The sequence below is a fragment of the Cavia porcellus genome, unplaced genomic scaffold (genome assembly GCF_034190915.1).
Source record: "Cavia porcellus strain 051 isolate PalLab524CR breed Dunkin Hartley unplaced genomic scaffold, mCavPor4.1 scaffold_7, whole genome shotgun sequence".
NCBI classification, from domain to species: domain Eukaryota; kingdom Metazoa; phylum Chordata; class Mammalia; order Rodentia; family Caviidae; genus Cavia; species Cavia porcellus.
This window is the reverse complement of record NW_026947490.1, coordinates 48,046,712-48,066,538: the sequence shown is the minus strand read 5'-3', so window position 1 is coordinate 48,066,538 and position 19,827 is coordinate 48,046,712. Positions and strand designations below refer to the sequence as shown.

The 19,827-nt window shown below is 37.6% G+C and overlaps 1 protein-coding gene across 6 annotated transcripts in view; it reads left to right on the top strand.

Annotated features, from left to right (window-relative positions):
• Positions 1-19,827, top strand: part of Slamf6 (SLAM family member 6) — a 44,931-nt gene that overhangs the window by 19,180 nt on the left and 5,924 nt on the right. For all 6 annotated transcript variants that reach the window (XR_010048812.1, XM_063253521.1, XM_063253520.1 and 3 more), the window contains one exon: positions 16,028-16,357. Coding sequence is in view for 5 of the 6 variants with exons in the window: in XM_063253521.1 (XP_063109591.1) it covers positions 16,028-16,357 (330 nt within the window). In the remaining variant the exon portion in view is untranslated. The remainder of the gene's footprint in view (positions 1-16,027; positions 16,358-19,827) is intronic.

Here is a 19,827-nt window from a genome sequence, read left to right as displayed (position 1 = left end):
TTTCTTAATTTCTTGTAGAATTCAGCAGTAAATCCATCAGGACCCAGGCTTTTCTTTGTTAGTAAGTTTTAAATTACATTTTTAAACCTCACTAACTGCTATTAGATTATTCAAAATTTTTATATCTTCTTGATTCAGCTTTGGTAATTCGTAAGTATCTAGGAATCTGTCCATTTCTTCTGTGTTTTCCATCCTATGCGAGTAAACATATACACAACAGCTACTGAAGATTTGAATTTCCACAGTATATGTAGTGATGTAAGCCTTTTAATTCCTCAATGTATGGATTTGAGTTTTTCCTTTTCTTGAAAAGTTTGGCTAAGGGTTTATCAAATTTATTTATCCTTGCAAAGAATCAACTCTTAGATTCATTAGTTCTCTGTATTGTTTAATTAATGTCAATTGTGTTAATTTCTGCTCTGAACTTTATAGCTTCCTCCCTTGTGTAGGCTTTGGATTTGTCTTTCTCTTTTTTTTTCCTAGAAGCTTGAGGTGCAACATTAGGTTGTTTATTTGTGGTCATTCTGTTTTCCTGAAGTGAGAATTTACTATTATAAATTTCCCTCTTAGGACTGTTTTCACTGAGTCCCACAGGTTCCAATAAGTTGTATTTGCATTTTTGTTTGATTGTACTTATCATTTAATCTCTTCTTTAATTTCCTCTGTGACCCATTGGTTTGTGCAGTAGGGTGTCATTTAATTTCCATGTGTTTATGGAGTTTTTGCAGTTTCTTTGCCATTAACTTTCAGATTCTTTGCACTATGATTATACAATATGCATGAGATAATTTCAGTTCCTTTGCATTTACTTAAGCATGTACTATGGGCTGGTACATGATCTATTTCAGAGAATGTCCCATGTGCAGCTCAGAAGAATGTATATTCGGATGTTGTAGGGTGAACACTCTGTAAGGATCTACTAAGCACATTTGTTCACAGGTTTGGTTGAGTTCTTGTATTTCTTTGCTAATTTTTTGTCTAGTTGAACTACCTCTTTGACAATGGGTTATTAAGGTCTTTCATTACAACTGTGTTATTGCTTATTCAATTTTTCATGTCTATTAATAATGGTATTATATGTTAGGTGCTCCTATATTTGCTGCATTCATATTTATGATTGTCATCTCTTCCTCTTAAAGTTTCCCCCTAACAAGTATATAGTGACCTTCCTTAACCCTTTTATCATTCTTGGTTTAAAGTTCACATTGTCTGCAAACAGACTAGCTACCTCTGCTTTTTTGTGAGTTCCTAATGCATGGAGTATTATTTTCCATCTTTTAACTTTTAGTCTATGAATTTCTTTTTGAGTTCGGTGTGTTTCTTGTATATAGTATATTGCTGGATTTTGTTTATTTTGTATTTTAAAGAGTATAAAATTAAACACAACAAAACAAAACATAAGAAAGCAATGTAAGAGACATGAATTTCAAAGCAAGACAATCAGAGATCTTAACTGTCTATCGTATTGTCTGTTTTCTTCCAAATAGTTGTCCATATCTTCACATACAGAGAATTACACGAAACAACGTAGTAATGAACAAAATGAGAAAGGCATTTTTAAGTCTTCAAAGTCAGACAATAGGGAAGTTAACAATGGCTGTCATAGTATCTGTCATTTTCTTCGAAATAGCTGTCCATACCTTCATGTATGTTGAAACTAAACAAAACCAAACAGGCTAAAATCACTCTGAATAAAAAATAATAGTATTTCTGGATTTCACATCATGATGCTATGGAATCAGCACTGAATACTGTAGTGTGTCTTTTTCTTTAAAATAGTTGTTCATTTCATCATGCATTATATGATCAGTTCTCATAAATTGTTTATAGGTTCTATGCATGCATCAGTCTCCACATGTATATCTATCCTTTCTGTATTAGAGGGAAAAGCAAAACAAACAACGAATTCCTATAAAAACATGAAATAAAAAGTCATATAAAACCACAGTACAAGGTGATCTACAATGGTTACTGTGTTGTCTCTTGTTATCTTCAATATAATTGTCCATATCATCAGACATAGCATAATTGATATGGCAGTACATAACAATATTAATAAAAACAAAACATTGTAGACAGTGTAAAACTTCAAAAGCAGGTAATAAACCAGATTGGGTATCCTAGTGAATCTTGTCATCTTCAGTGTAGTTGCCTATAGTCTCAGACTTGATACAATCAATCATTACAGATTTGAAATACAACTTAAGATCAAGTCCACATCATTACAGATTTGAAATACAACTTAAGATCAAGTCCACAAGTTAGAAGGATCAGAACCACTTAGGTAAATAGTAGGTTTCCCCCCTAATCTGAAAACTGTCAGTACAAAACAGCAATATAACAAACTAGATCCGACTAAAATCAGTCATGATAAAACAGTGTAAGTTATACAAGGCTTCAGATTAAGTTAATAGCAAATTAAAGATGATTACTGAACTATATCCTGCCATTTTTGAGATAGCTGTCTATGCTCTCAAATCTAGTACAAGTAGACAAACTGGAACAGAATATAATCCATCTAAACAGAGCAGTGTGAGTAATGTGGTTTTTACGTTCTGATACACTATTAACAATATCCTCTGCCTTCTTTTTTTAGACTATTCCTCCTCTTTCACAGGGTACACTGTGCATGTTGGGTCCCACCAACTCCATCAGTTTTCAGATTAGAGGGGCAACCTACTATTTACCAATGTGGTTCTGATCCTTCTAACTTGTGGACTTGATCTTAAGTTGTATTCTTTTACCTCCAAAGGCCTCAAGGTTTTCCTTCATTATAGCTATGTAGTTCTCTATTGCACATAAGTATCCTGTATTTCCAACCTATCTGCAGGTGCTGGTCGAGTTGCCCCTATTTCTCTCTGGTTTCCTGTCACATAGAGCATTGTTTTCTCATATTTGATTTTTGGCCCATAAACCCTTTTTCAGGTTAATTATATTTCCTATAGAGAGCATCTCAGTGGACCCTATCTCCTGATCTACTCTACTTGTGTTTCTTTTTTTCTTTTCTTTTCTTTTTTAGTGTATCAAGGCCATCTATGTTAGAGATTAGAGCCAACCTTCTCTGCCTCATTTCTGTTATGCTATTTTTCTGCCATTGATTGTCTACTTTTCTCCTTCATCCCACAGTATGCTCCATTCATTGAGGCCTCTCTGCCACTGTTCCTGATATCTTGGTATTTTTCTTTCTCTCTCTAGAATGTCTTTCAATATTCTCTGTTCAGTTGGATTGGTGGTCGCAAATTCCCCCAGTTCCTCTTTGTCATGAAACATCTTGTTTCTCCATTAATTTCTAGAGACAGTTTTTCAGGACATATCAATCAGGGCTGAAGGTTATTTTCTTTCAGGACTTGGAATACTTCACTCCAAGCTCTTCTTGATTTGATGGTCTGTGTCAAGAAGTCTACCATGATTTTGATGGGTTTTACTTTATAGGTGATCTGTTTCTTTTCTCTTTTGTATTATGTTCTTATATTGAATTTCTGGCATCTTTGTTATATGTCTGGGTGTAGCTTTGTTTTGGTTGTAGGTGGCTGGTGTTCTGTATGCCTTGTACATCTGAATATCATTTCCTTTTCCTATGCTTGGGAAGTTTTCCTTAATTATTTCTGTGAATGGCTGTTGTATTTCCTTTGTTTTTACTCATGCTTCTTCATTCACATTTTTATTTTTAAGTTATAGATCCTCTTGTCAACTTCTTGTCTTTGTATTGTTGCTGCCTGTTTCCTTATTTTTAAAAGATCTTCCCTTTCATGATCACACATTCCACACCTGTCTTCAAGTTTTGATAGTCTATCCTTAGTTTCTTTCAAGCAGTTTTGCCAGCTTTCAATGGAGTTTTTGATTTCCTGGTAATCTCTTTGAATCTGCTCATGTATTCTTGGTTTTCTTTATATTCTTCATCGAACATTTCTCTTAGTTTTTTGTGTTCCTCCAGTCTTCCATCTGTGTCTTCTTAGCATTTATTTTATTAATCTGCTTATATTTTGCTTTGCTTGATTAAATATTTTATTTCTGAGCTCATCTATGAGGTCCTGAAGATATCTCTTTATTTCCACTGATGCCATGTCTAATATTGCATTTTTGCTGCCCTCAGTCTCTTTTGTATTTATCTCTCCTGGATCAATATTCTCAGAGTTGGGGGCTGGGGGCTTTTTCTTATTTCTTTTTCTTGTCATGTTTTTGGTTTCTTCCATATAGGTGTATAGTGGAGGTCCCAGCCCCTTTTCTTGTTGGTTAAGGTTCTTCTGAAGCATGCTGGCTAGGGATTTCTGCCATCTCCAGTTTGCTGTTGGTCACTGAGGGGCAAGCAGGAGCAGAGTATGCTGGCCCCTCCCCTCCAGGTCAATCAACCTATGGCAGCATTCACCACATTAGTGTGTGCCACGCATACATAATTGGTTTGGGACAGTTTATTGGGTCCCAGCCAGGGCATGACCCAGGCCAAGCAGATCCCACCAATCTGCTCTGGGAAACAGGCAACTAACTGAAGTCACTGCCATTCTTTGTTCCTGCCCATCCTGCCCAATTCCAACATGTCATCCAGTTGGTCGCCTCCTTCCCATGAGAGGGTCTTATTCCCTGCACTCACCACAGGTTAATGCAGGACTCCATGCTGGCACTGTTCTCCATTGGGCTTGCTGGCCTCTGACTTCAGCATGACTGCGGATACAGTGGGTAGCAGCAGTACAAGTTCTGGTGGCTCCAGCAAGTCACAGCAGCATGAGTTTATGCAGTTCCAGTGAGAGCACCATGGCCACTAATCTTCGCTGCTCCAACATTTGCCCTGGGGTTGCATGTTTGACCATCTCTTTTCCCTTTAGTTTTTCCTGGGTCAAAAGGATCCATCTCCCTCTGTCTGGGCCTCTCCAAGATGTTTTATTCTGGTATCTGAGTTGTCTCTCTCAGGGAACCTCTGTATTCTGCTGCTTACTAATCCACCATCTTTGTGAGCTGCTGGATTTTGTTTCTTGATCCACTCTGCCACTCTGTTTCTTTTGATTGCTGAACTGAGACCATCTACCTTGATGGTTATAACTGGCATGTATTTTACCTTTGCATTGCTGTTTTCCTGCTGTTGGTTTCTTGCTTTTTCACTCTGTTTAATCACTTGCCTTGCCTGGTGATTTCTTTCTGTTGTTGTTCTTGGAATTATGATAATCTCTACCCAGAATATCTTTCAGTACTCTTTTTAAGGTTGGTTTTGTTGTCATGAATTTCTTCAGCTGTTCTTTGTCATGGGAGTGTCTTATTTCTCCATTAGTTTTGAAAGATAATTTTGCAGGGTATATCAATCTGGGTTGGAAGTCATTTTCTTTCAGAACTTGAAATATTTCACTCCAAGTTCTTCTTGATTTGAGGGTTTATCTTGCTAAGTCTGCTGTGATTCTGATGAGCTTTCCTTCATAGATAATATGTTTCTTTTCTCTAACAGCTTTTAATATTCTTTCTTTATGCTGAATATCTGAGGTCTTGATTATTATATGTCTGGATGTGGGTTTATTTTGGTCATGACTAGTTGGACTTTTACATGCCTCACTTTTCTGTGTCAGATTCTGTTCTTATGTTTGGGAAACTTTCTGCTATTACTTCTTCAAATAAGTATTTTTGTGTTATTCATGTTGATTCCTGCTTTTTTCATTGACACCTAGCAGACTTACATTTTTCTTCATGTCATCTTGCAGTTGTTGAGTTGTTTTTTCTTGATCCCTTGTTATTTTTAAGAGATCTTTTCTTTTATGATTACTAGCCACAATCCTGTCTTCAGGGTCTGACAGTCAATCTTCAGTTACATTCAAGTGTTTTTGCCAACTTTCAGTGGAATTTCTAATTTCCTGAATATCTGTTTGAATCTGTTTCATGCAGTCTATTTCTTTCCTTTATTGTTCAGTTTCCATCCTTTTCCTTTCATTATCTCTTTTTATCTAGATTTGTTAAACAATTCCTTTATGAATGTTGATTTGCTTTTACCTGAGAGATTATTTCTGATCTGATTTCCTCTCTAGCCTCATAGATTTCCTTTAGTTTGATTGCTATTATTTCAGAAAATTCAGGTGTGTGTCTTCCATTTTTCTCTAATTTGTTTTCTCCTGGACTTGTTCTGGGTGGGTTAGAGTGTGAGATTGCATACCGCTTCTGTGTTTTGTCATTTGCTATTTCAAAACTTTTTATTTACAGTAATCCTTGTAAGTTTTTGTAGTAGGTAATTATGGCACGATTATCATGTCCTCTCTAAGAAAAATCTTCCTCAAGGATGTCTTCTGTGTGTAGAAGGTTCTTGGCTTGTATCTGTTTCAAGATCTTAGTTTCCCAGTTAATTACAAGTGAGATATTGGCCAGGGATTTAGTTCAGTGGCATAAGTGCCTGCCTTGAAAGTATGTGGTTGTGAGTTTAATCCCCAGTACAAAATTAATAAATAAATAACTTTTAAAAAGAGTGGGATGTTGGTATCTGTTTGGCTAAGTGCCCAGTTCTTTGGTGTTGAGCTGTGGGGAAGTTACTACCCAAGAGCTTCTCAGTATTGTTGGAAAAGGGAGAACAACTGACTATAGCAAATATGACATCTTAGCTAAAGTAGTATAATTAGCAATAACAGTACCATCAGCTATGGTTTAGAAACTGACAAACTGTTATAGCTATTAATTTTGTACCTTAAACCATAGGAGCAAAATCTACAAATATATTACAGAACCAATGGGAGCCTGTATTCGAAGTGTCTCTCCTTAGTAGAGTGGTTTTGCCCACAGTAAAGAGATTTAGAAGGATAATGGATAAAACAAAGATAACTGAAAAGAAAGTAGAAGCAAGGTTGGAAGACAAAGAATAATCATGCAAACTTTGGGATAGGGCAAAAGAGAAAAATGATGGTGTAAGCAAGGGATTATCTGAACTTGGTCCTTGGGTTTGGGGGATGGGATTCATTTTCTGTGGCTGGAATTTTGAAAAGTGAAAAGAGAAAGAAAAAAGGGGCTGGGGATTTAGCTCAGCAGCATAAGCGCCTGCCTTGCAAGCAGGCCGTCGTGAGTTTGATCCCCGGTACCAATAAAAAGGAAAAAAGACAAAAAAAGAAAAAGAAAAAAATGATAAAAATAAAAAGAGAGAACAGGGAAGTGACACCTACTTGCTTCTATTTCATGTGTCTTTATCCCCAAACACAGTGCTGGTTCACTAACTTAATACCTATTAGTTCATATTGTTATTGTTGCTTTGGACTCTTCATGCCACTGGTCCTACCCATCCATTCCATGCACCTTGGGACCCTACTGTGTTGCTGGCATTCCTTCTGGTCTCTGGGCCTCTCTGAGTGGTTCACCTGGGTTGCAGTGGTGGTAGAAATGGTAATGGCAAAAATAGCTTCTTAAAATATTTTTTAAATGCACAGAGATGCAAAAAAGATAGTCTTCTCTGGGAAACACTGTTTCATTAGATTTCAGCTGTGATCTTATGTTATGACTAACCAAATTTTTTGACATTGTCTTATAATCAAAAAGTGTCAACTGATTCAGAATGTGGGAGAATGGCAGAGCAGGACTGCCAAGCACTTCAGTCCTCCGCTGATTTTGATGGGTCTTTATTCCTAGTCCCTTTCCTTGAAGGCAATCTCTAAAACTGTTTAAGTTTATTCCCTCCACTCTGCTGTGGTTGGGTGCAGTGTGCAACTTCCTCTGATCATTGTTCCTCTGTTATGTTTTGTGTCTAGATGTTCCCTCAAAGCTTCATCTATTCATAGATTTAGCTTTTTTGGAGATGTCTAGATCTAGAGTATATGATGCTAGAACTGATTCATGGTGCAATGCTAAGTTCATGGGCACTAGGATTAAGGATATCAGTGCTACCCACCCTAAGTAGCCTGGATAAGATATAAGGGATATAAACAGCTGTGGTCATCCCTTGCTTGTTTTTGTAGTCTTCTATATGCAATAAACAGTTTCTCCTCTACCATGTGCCACTCTGCTTTGGAGCAGCAAACTATGAAACTGAAATCTTTATGAATTGTAAGCAAAATAAACTTTTCCTCTTTTAACTTTGGATGTCAGATATTTTATCTCATATTTGAGCAAAAAGTAACTAAAACAGATTCTGTACCAGAGAAATAAGATAGTTGCTGTGACTATAGCTAACTGATTTATTTAGAAGTCTTTGGGACTGGCTTGTGGGAAGAGTTTGGAAAGGTTTTGAGATGCCAGCTGTACTTAATGGGAGATTTTGGTCATAGCATAGAAGATGAGAAGGCTAATAAAAATCTTGCCAGTAAAGACTAGGTTTCTGCTGGCAAGAAGGACTGCATTGGCTGTTGGACTCCAACTGACATGTACTGTCCTTTGGCATTAAATTTATTAGAATTTTGTTCATGTCCAGAGACTTTGCCTGAGACTGAGATTAAGGGCAGTAGACTAATTAATCTGGTAGAAGAAATTTCAAGGCAGTCTAGTGTTTAGGTGGTGGTATGGCTATTGCCAGGGACTTTTAGCCAGATTTATGTTGAGAATCAAAAGCAAACAGCCCACCAGAATGATTCAAAATGCTGTGAGATTGACCAGGAAGGAAACTCCCATAAAGTTGTGGCCTGGGATGATGGAGCAGAGATGAAATGGTCACAGAAAAGACAAGTAAGAAACAGTCAAATATTTCATAAGAAGACAACAGAAAAGATCAATTGAGGGAATCACAAGAAGCAGAAATACTCCACCCTTTTCAGCTTCATGTTTGCAAAGGTGAAAGATTACTTTGAGGAGAAAGCCCCAGAGCACCATTTTCTAGAATAGTAGTGGTCTAGAGTATTTGTTCCTCAGAATTTGGTTCAGAGTACTCAGAAATCTGAACACCTAATATGTACAGCCAATAAAGAAGGAAACCTGGCTATTGCCCCAACTGACTGCAGACCTTAATGTCATCCATGTGATGCTGGTTTTAGGTGCACACAGAATGCAAGAGTTGTGGGGTCAGGAAAGCCTCTACCCAGATTTCAGAACAAAGTCTTGGGAGACCAGGCAGTGTGCCCTAGGAGGACTGTGTGCAAAGCTGTGACTGTGAAGCCAAAGGTGGAGTAGAGATCCTAGAAGTTTGAAGAAGCCAGGTACATGGCTTATCAGAGAAAAATTGCGAGTGGGGAGCAGAGCCACCAAGAGAGAAGCCATAGGAACTACAAGCGTTTTTGAGTCCACAACTTACTACAAATTGCCTGGGATGCTAGAAGTGGCACCATGGGGTTTAACATTTGCCCTGCTGGGTTTTGGTGTTGCTTTGTTCCCATTCCTTGCCATCCTCCTGTTTGTAATTTTTGGGAGGAAATGTCTATCTTGTGCCATTGAGTGTTGAAAGAGTTGAACTTGCTTTTCATTTTAACATGAGTGCCCAGATAAAAGTTTGCTTTAAATCTCATGAGACTTTGGAGTTGTATTTTTCAGCAATACTGAAATTGTTAGGATTTTGGCAACTCTTAGAGAGGGACTAACTGCATAAAGAGATGTGCATGAATCTTTTAGAAGGCTGGAAGCAAAATGTTATGGCTTGTGTCTAGATGTCCCCCAAAGCCTCATCCAGTGATGGGTTCAGCTTTTTCAGAGGTGGCTGGATCTAGAGTACATGATGCTGGAGTTGATTAATGGTGTGATACTAGGCTCCAGGGCACTAAAATTAATGTGAGCACTACCTAAGTAGCCTGGATAAAATATAGGGAATAGAAAGAACTGTGGTCATCCCTTGCTTGCTTTTGCTGTCATCTGCCTGCAGTGAACTGTTTCTCTTCTGCAATGCCCCTTTGCCATGTACCATCCTGCCTTGGACTCAGCCAACTGTAGACTGGAACCTATATGAACTGTAAGTCAAGTCCACTTTTCCCCCTTTAATTTTGGGTTTCAGGTATTTTTTCTCTACAATGAAAGAAAAGTAACTAAAATACTTTCTATCATCTGTGTGCCTTCTCCAAGCTCTCTGACCATGTGCATGTCTCACAGAATTTCTATCCAGCCTGGGAGTTCAGTGGTGCCTGGATCCCAGTGATGGGGAGGAGAGAGGGCAGGGAACTCAGCAGAGGCTAGGAGTCATTGAGAAGGTTCTTATCTGGCTCCTGAGTTGTTAGTCTTTAGTTTCCAGTGGATTGGATCCCACATGAGCACTGAGCACTATGACATCTGGAAAGCTGGATCCTAAGCAGAAGACCACAAAGCCTGTGGCAGCAGCTGAAATATGAATAGGAATGTGCTCACCATTCAGCACCACTCCAGGGGTATCTCTTCTCTACCCCTGGAACACTGTGATTACAGACACCACATACTCTTTTCTGTTCCAGGGACTTATCCATTCCAACTCATCTGCTGTGCTCTAGTTGATCTTCTGGCCGCCTTAGGTGCTATAGTCTGAAGGGTCTTTGTCCTGCAACTATCTTGGTCACTGGGTCTTATCCCATGCCACAATATTTTTATAAGCCTATCTTTCTGTGGGATGACACTTTGTATCCGTAGTCATATATTTTTTTCACCTCTGAAAGACTCTGGAGAAGGAAAACTTCTGGAATTACTTCAGAAAGTGGCAAGAATTAGGAGTGTTCCAAGTGAAGAGAAATATTTTGAGAGATATTAATGGTAATGTGTGCCAATAATTTTTTAAATTTCAAACATTCACCATGTTTTCAATCATCTTTTGTATGGTTTTGGCCTCTCTGTCAGCAATCAGTAGTTCCAGCTTCATTCTTTTGCATATGGATATCCATTTGCCTGAGCATTACCTGACAAACTTTTCTTTCTCTATTGAGTGATCTTGGTACACTTAAGTTCTGAACTTTCAATTTGAATTCTAATATAAAACATTCAAATGTTAACTCATATTGTGTTAAATCCATAAACTGCTTCAATTGGTATTGCCATTATGATATTGTCTTTTAACCCATAAACAATGGGATGTCTTTCCATTGTTTGTTGGTATACAGGAATACAACTGATTTGTGTGTGTTGATCTGATATCTTGCAATTTTGCTGAACTTATTGATCAGCTCTGATTATTTTCTCTGACTTATAATTTTCTACTTGTAAAGTCACATTGTCTATGAGTATTTTGCAACTAAGATATCTTTTATTTCTTTTTCTCATCTAGTATCTTGGGCAGGAACTTTGAGTATGATGTTGAATACAAGCAATGAAAAGAGATATCATCTTTTCCCGATCTTAGTGAAAGGCGTTTTGTTTTCCATCTTAGAGTAAAATATATGTATAAACACCTTTTATCACTTTGAAGAAGTTCCTCCTATTTATAGATACTGAAACATTTTTATATTAAATGATGTTAGAATTTTTCAAATTTTTTGTCCTACCTTGAGAAGATCACATACCTTCTTTTTGTGTGTGCATTGTATTGGTTGGATTTTATATGCTGAGTTCTGGTATTTCTGAGATAAATTCCACTTTGCCATGATATATAATCCCCATAATATGCTTTTGGATTCAACGTGTTTTGTTGAGGATTTTTGCATCAATATTCATAAGGGATTTTGAGCTATAATTTTCTTATCTTTCTTTCTTCCTTTTTTCTTTCTTTAGCCTCTATATTATGATAACCTTGATGTAATAGAATGAATTTAAAAGTTTTTCTTCTGTTTTCAGGACAGTTTAAGAAGTATAAGAATAATTAGCTTTAATTATTCTTTGAATATTTAAAATTCACTAGTTAGTGAAGTCATATGGCTTTTCTTTTTCAAGAATTTTCTGATTACTCATTAAATCAATTTTCTTATTATAAAGTTTTAGATTTTTCTATTTTTTTATGAGTTGAAATTAGTAGTTTGTGCATTTTTAGGGATTTTCTTCTTTCATGTAAGTTATCCAGTTTGTTGGCATACAGTCATAATGTTCTTCTATAAACATTTTTATTTCCTTCAAGTCCATAGCGAAGGCCTTACTTTCATTTTTAATATTAGTAATTTGAGTCTTCACTTTTTAAGATTAGCCAATCTAACTAATTTTGTGATCTTTTCAAAGAACTATTGTAGTTTCATTATTTCTATATTGTTTTCCTATTCTCCATTTTCTTTACTTCTGATCTAAAACTTGTTTTCTTCCTTCTAATAGCTCTTAGTTTAGTGTCGACCTTTTCACTTCTTTAAGGTGTAAAGATAGGATATTGATTTGAGATTAAAAACATATATTTATATTTATATTTTAGAAATGATGTCACTATGTAGTTCTGGCTGGCCTTTTTTTCATTTTTTTTAATTTAAAGAGAATAAAACAAATCAGAGCAGAACAATGAAAGCAATACAGGACTTCAAAACAAAACAACAGGAAATAAACAATGGCTACCATAATATCTCTGTTTTCTTCACAATAGCTGTCCATACTATCACATAATAAAGTCAAATTAAAACAACAGAATAAAACCAAGCAAAACAAAAGAATGAAAGCATTACAGGACTTTTAAAAAAGATAGCAGGAAATCAACAATTACCATAATACATCCCATTACATTCAAAATAGCTACCCATACCATCAGACACAGTAAAATCTGACAAATCAAGACATAATAAAACCAAACCTAACAAAACTATGAAAATGGCATATGAATTTCAAACAAGATAATAAGAAATTAACAGTGGTTACCACTTCTTCTTTTTAGGTATTACCTCCCCTACCACTTTCATAATATCTATTGTACATTTTGGTTCCCACTAATTCCTCCAGTTTTTTATGCTAGGAGATAACACAATGTTCACCCATATGAGTTCAAACCATTTCATTCATGAGCATAATCTCAACTTGCATCCATTTACCTACAGGAGCCTCAAAATTATCCTACTGTAGAGCTGAGTAGCTTTCCATTGCATAAAAATGCTTTTTTTTTTTTTTTTTTTGTATCAGGGATCAAGTTCACAACTTTGTGTTTGCCAGGCAGGTGCTTATGCTGCTGAGTTAAATCTCCAGCCAATACTATATGTTTCTTATCCATTCTGTGGTTGGTAGTCAAGTTACTCCTGCTTTTGTTCTTGTCACATGGAGCAATTGTTTTCTCTCCTTTGATTTTTGATCTGTGAATTTCCCTTAGAGTTAAATGTATTGTTTGTACACAGCATGTTGATGGATCTTGTTTCTTGATCTATTCTCCCTGTTTCTTTTTATTGGTGAATTGAGGTCATCTACATTAATGGTTATAACAGGCATTCATTGGTTCCTCTCTGCCATGCTATCCTACTTTTGGCCCCCTGTTTTTCTCCTTCATTCAATTGTTGGTATTCCCACTCTGCTGCTGTTCCTGGAACTATGGTCATCTTTATCTCTCTCTAGAATATCCTTCAACAGTCTTTGTAGGATTGGTTTGGTGGTCATGAATTCCTTGATTGTTTTTTATCAAGGAAGTATCTTATTTTTGCATCAATTTTGAAAGATAGTTTTGTAGGGTACATTAATCTGGGTTGGAAATTGCTTGCTTTCAGTATTTTAAACACTTCACTCCAACTCTTCTTGACTTGATAGCTTGTGTTGAGAAGTCTGTCATTCTGATGGATTTTCCTTTATAGGTAATCTGTTTCTTTTCTCTAACAGCTTTTAATATTCTGTTCTTGTGTTGAATTTTTGGGATCTTGATTATTATATGTCTGGGTGTAGGCTTATTTTGGTTATGGCTAGTTGGAGTTCTATATGCTTCACTTATTCGTATGTCTGATCCTTTTCCAGTGTTTGGGAAGTTTTCTACTATTACTTCTTAAATAGTCTTTTTATGTCATGTGTGTTGACCTCTGCTTTTTCACTGGTACCTATCACTCTTAAGTTATTTTTTTTTTTGCATCATCGTGCAGCCATCGAATTATTCCTTCATTCTTTGTTATTTTTAATAGATCTTTCACGATTGCTGCCTGTAATCCTATTTTCAGAGTCTGAAAGTCTATCTTCAGTCTCTTTCAAGCGGTTTTGCCAGCTTTTGATGGAGCTTTTAATTTCCTGGATATCTCTTAGAATGTGTTTCATGCATTATAATTTCTTCCTATATTGTTCATTCAAGGTTTCCATCATTTGCCTATGCTCCTCTTTTTTATCTATATCTTCTTTAGATATGCTCAGCAATCATTTCATTATGTTTGTGATTTCTTCTTTTACCTGAGATATTATTTCTGATCTGATTACTTTTTTAGCCTCATGAAGTTGTTTGTTTCCTTCAGCTGCTATCTTCTCAGGGATTTCAGGTGTGTAACTTCCATATCCTTCCATGTCCATGTCTCCCAGATTAATCTACTGGGATGGAGGTTTGAGATTGCCTTTTGCTCCTTCATCTTGACATTTTCTTGAGTTCCTCCCTACAAGCCAGTTGTGGGGTCTCAGGGACTTCCCACATTGGCTGCCTTGCTGTGGTGTCAGGGAATGGGCAGGCACCTGGGTTCCCAGGGAGGTAACAAGGTGTAGGTTGGGCTTCTCCAAACCCATGCAGCTGCACTGAGATTTCCCCAATAGCCAAGAGTGCACAGGCTGGGCTGCTTCTTCTCTCAGCCTGTGTGTCTACACCGGGACTTCCCCAATGGCAGAAAGCAAACAGGGGTGTGTTTGTCTGATTCTCCTGGAGGCACTGGTTGCCCAAAGGAAACAAGGGTCCCCAGTGGTGGCCTGTGGGCACAAAATGTGTATCTGGCTGTTTCTCCCTGCCTGTGCTGGTTACTTAACGGAGGCAATTTTTCCAGTGTGGCAGGCATATAGGAAAGGATCTGGCTGTATCTCCCTGCCCACCCTGGCTGTGTGCAGTAAGCAAGCTTTCCGATGTTGGCAACAGCCTGCAGGAGCAGGACTGGCCCCTGCCCACACTGGCTCAGTTTCAGCTGATCTTGAACTTAACCATGAAGCCCAAGTTGTCTCAAACTAATGACAATCTTCCTGCTTCAGCCTCCCAAATTCTGAGATTACAGGCATGTGCCACATACCCAGTTCCTATCCTTTTCCTAATGCATGCATTTACAGCTATAAAGTTTCATTAGAGAACTGCTTTGTAATAGCTAATAAGGTTTGGTAAGTTGTGTTTTGATTTTCACTTGTTTCAGGACACTGTGTATTCTAACCACCGTTATGATTTTTTTCTCTTACCCAATGATTGTTTCAGAAAGCTTCATTTAACTTGCACACATTTGTGAATTCTCCATTTTCCCTTCTGTTTTTGATTATTAGTTTTATTCCACTTTGGTCAGAGAAGACTCTTCCTATGATTTGAGTCTTTAAAAATTTATTGAGACTTGTTCTGTGACCTAATGTATAGTCTAGCATGGACAATTATCTATTTGTATCCATGTTCTTCCTGGATATATCACATGTGCTTCTCATAAGTTTGAGACCAGTTTATGTGGGATGTCTCAATTTCTCTCCTTTCGACTTCTAAACCTCTTGATATCTTTAGCTCTATTCTTTTTTATCGTAAAGTCACAATAGACCCATTTCTCAAAAAATGGCTCAGGCTTCTCCTCAGAAATGATGCTTTTTATCTTCTTCATTATTTTATGTTAGCACAGTACTTTATCATCTCTTTCTACCACTGCTTCTGTCTCCTTTAGATTTACTTAGGACACTGCCACCCTGACAAGTAAACACAGATTAAGACATACAACATTACAAGAAACCCTAATTCCCCTCTGTACATCACCTTCTCTGCCCCTACTTTTGTCTCCTTCTCAAAGGTAACCACTCTCTTGACTTCTACCACCATCAATATTTTTGACTGATTTTTTTTGTTTTGTTATGGTTGCAATTTTCTTGTTGTTTGGGTTTTTTGGTTGTTGTCATTATTGTACTACTCAGGATGGGGTCCAGGGCCTTCACAACAAACTATATCCTTTGTCCTCTAAAAAAATTTTTTTTTATTTTGAGACAACTTGTGCAGGGAGGGCTGGCAGGTACGATGCTAGGATTATGCAGGTATGCTAGGATTATAGGCATGTGCTACCACACCTGGCTCTGTGTCCAACGTTCTTAGGCCCAACATTGGAGATCGGTGACTGACTGGCAGACTTAAGGGGTGAGGGACAGTTATTAAGAACAGTTTTATAGATTTTTCCTTCTGTGTCTACAGGGAATGCAGCTTCACAGAGCAGCTCAAGCACAATGGTGGTGAACGGGGTTGTCGGGGAGTCAGTAACTCTTCCCGTAAAGTTTCCAGCAGAAAAGAAGATCCAAGCAGTCAGCTGGAGTTACAATATGACATTTATCGGCATCTGCCAACCATCTGAAATGACAAATACCTTGATTCTCAATCCTGCAAATAACAAGAAGATGAACTACACCCAGTCCTGTTTCTTACACTTCAGCAACCTGACAAGGAAAGACTCGGGACCTTACCGGGCCCAGATAAACACGCTCACCTTTGAGACTTTGTTTTTTGATTTTGCTCTAAGAGTCTTTGGTGAGTCTAAATGGGGGTTTACTTGTATATGGACCAAAAAATATATATAAATATTCCAATCCCATGTGACTCCAGGTGTGCCTAGTGATAAAGAGGATAGCATTTGGAGTCAAAATGAGATCCAGCAATTAAACAAACAAGGGTCCCCAATGTCAGTGGCATTGCACAGCCAGATGGTAGCAGAGTTCAATAGAACCCAAGTCTTGTGTTTTGGTTTTGTTTTTAGCTTTGTGGTTTTTCACCCAGAATCACCTCTGTCCCCCTACCCCCCCATCCAACAACGTGGTCCCTTTCAACTACAATTGTAGCCAAATTAATATTTATGGTACCATTACCATAGGCACTACATGTATCTGTCATGTACTCCTCACAAAGACTCCATGAGGTAAGTACAGTCCTTATCCCTGAGGCAGAACTTCAGTCACAGTAACTCACCCCTCTCACAAAGAACGTAAGTGGTATCACTTCCTGCATAACCAGCCTGCCACAATTCCTCACTTTCCCCAAATACTGGTCTGACCTATTAGAGTGGTCTGCATACAGAGCAGGAATCTCCCTAGAGTATTCTTTCTATGAATGAGCCAATAAAAAAGAAAAGTTATTGCATTTTTAACAATATTTTCCCAGGATGGTTCATGTTGTTGACCACTAGTCAAAAAACTTGCTTCCTCAAGACTAAAGAAAGAAAATGTTCTCAACATAAAATTATGAAAACTATAATGAGATACTTTATGAATCTAACTCAGAAAGAAACAAGAAAACAAAAAACCTAACAATGATGAAGGGATTTAGATAATCACATGGCAGGAGTTTCAAGCATTAAGTTAACCATCAGAAATGACAACTTTAAAGACCACTGAAATTCTGTAATCCCCACCAAAAAGCCCCAAAGGGCTAAAAAAAATCAATGTTAAAACAGCTTCATATTTCACTTACTTGTTAATCTCTAGTATCCCTACAATCTTTGATGAGTTTACCACATTGCTCGATTAGTCAATGATATGTCCTGGAAAGAATATGGATTCAGGGCATGTATTCTTTTCCTGTAGCTACCCAAACAAAATATCCCAGGCTTCCTATCCTGAAAAAACAAAAAAGTATTCTTTTAACATTGTTGGAATAAGAAGTCCAAAATCAAGTTTTGGACAGGGCTGCACTTCGTTTGGAGACCTCACTTAGAAGGCTGTGTTCTTTGCCTCCTCCAGCTTCTGGTTGCTGTCAGCATCCTGGTTGCTTGATTTGTGGCTGTGTCATTCCAGTCTCCATCTGTGTCACATTGTCTGCTTTTCTGTGTGCTTTCTTCTGTTATGTCTGTGTCAAATATTCCTCTGTTTTTCTCTTGCGTGAGAACAACTTATTGGATTCAGGACCCACCCAGATAATCCAGGATAGTTTCATCTAGTTTAATTCTTTTTGCAAAGATCCTTTATCCAAATAAGGTAATATTCATAGGTTCTGGAGATTTAAGACATGGACATATCTTGGGGAGGAGGGATCATCCTTCAAACAAGTACAGGAAGATCACTCTGGGTGGTCAGTGATAAAAACGCAGTGCTGGGACCCTGAGAGGAAATGTGACACATACAGTGGACAGATGGGGAACAAGTGCCGTACCTCACTGCATCCCATCTGCAGAGAGAGTACCCTTCTGACACTACTGAGAAGATGAAGCATGACGTCCCCTGAAACAACTGCTCTCATTGCCAACCTCTTTTCTGAGAATTTTTGGATACACACTAAGAGATGCATAAGCTACACCAACTTGTTTTACAGTAGAGCAAAGGAATTCCAGAAGATGAAATATATAGGTATTTGTTTTTAAGACACTGACCAATCACTCTGTATGTGCCAGGAGAGGGGTAGCAACAATTCACTTTTATAGACAAATACCAATTAATTATGAGTGCTTGACTAGAATTTGATGTTAAGAAAGACGTTGAACACATACCACACTTATGCATTAAGTCAACAATATTATTGGCCATGGATAATGTTCTGTATAAGGCACTCTTCTAGATAATTGGCATACATCAGGCATACAAAGATCCCTGCCTGAGGAGCTGATATTCTGGTTGGAGATGAGAGACAGATAATAAATAGTATGTGTAATAAATAAATCAGTAATACAATGTGTCCAAAAAACCCATGAGTTATACAAAGAGAGACAGAGACAATGACAGCAATGGAGAGATTAGAGCATTGTAAGGAACATCAAAAGTTCCAGGGACCAGGGATTACTTTTAAAGGGGAAAAGTGACATTTGCGCCAACATCTGTCAGCAGTAAGAACATGAACCGTGCAGATGCCTAGAGGAAGAGGCATCTGCACAGGTACCTAGCATGCTTAAGGAATATCAAGGAGGCTGAGCATCAAGCAGCACAGTGAGTGAGGAAGCAGCAGGAAATTAAATCAGAAAGGAAATAGGAAGCTGCAACACATAAAGCTCTGAGAGTCACAGCAAAGCTTTGGCTTCTGGGCTTAGTGAGGTTGAGAGCCATTGGAGATTTTTTCAGGAATAATATGATTCAAATTAGCTGTTTAAAGAATGCAATTTGCCTCTTTGTTGAGAGACAATGGACCAACAGACCAATTAGGAGGTCACTGCAATAATATAGGCAAAAGTTGATGCTGGTTTGGACTAGCAGAAGTCAGAAGAAAATGGAATCTGGATATATTTTGAAGGTAAAGTCACCAGAACTACTTCTATGGTAGGATGAGATGATGAGATGTATCATAGATGATTCTGGGCTTTTGGCCTGAATATCTGGAAGGTTATAGTTGTCATGTACTAATGTAGACAAGGCTACTGACTGAGCAGGTTTTGGACAAAAAAGCAGAAGTCTTTTTTTAAAGGTTGGATTTAAAGCTGGGTGTGGTGGCACTTGCCTATAGTCCCACCACTCTGAAGGCTGAGGCAGGAGTATTGCAAATTAGAGCCCAACCTGGGTAATTCAGAGACTTAGTATGACCCTATCTCAAAATTTTAAAATGGGCTAAAAATATATATATATAGCTCAGTGTGAAGGCCCTGCATTCAATCCTCAGAGCTAGAAAAACAGTTGGGTTTATGAATTTGAGATATATCCAAATGGAAATTTCAAACAGACAGTTATATATTTATTAAGTGGTAAAATGCAACAATAGGTTTTTGAGGTTAGCTATGGACATAAGATGAGAGATGGCATTCATGCCAAATATTTGCCATCTCCATTAGGCACTGTCTCATTTAATCCTCATAATTACCTGAAAAGTAGGTATCATTGTTTGATTTTTCCAGATAAACAAATATAGCCCTGGATATATCAATAAATTGTCCATAGTCATGTAACCAGTAAATGATAAAGCCAGGATCCTGCCTCCAATCCAACATCTTTCCGATCCTTTCTGTTCTGACAAGACATAAGCAGGTTATCTATAATTGTTCAACTGTTATTCAGTTGATTAAAGTTAGAGCGTTACTCAGTCTTCTA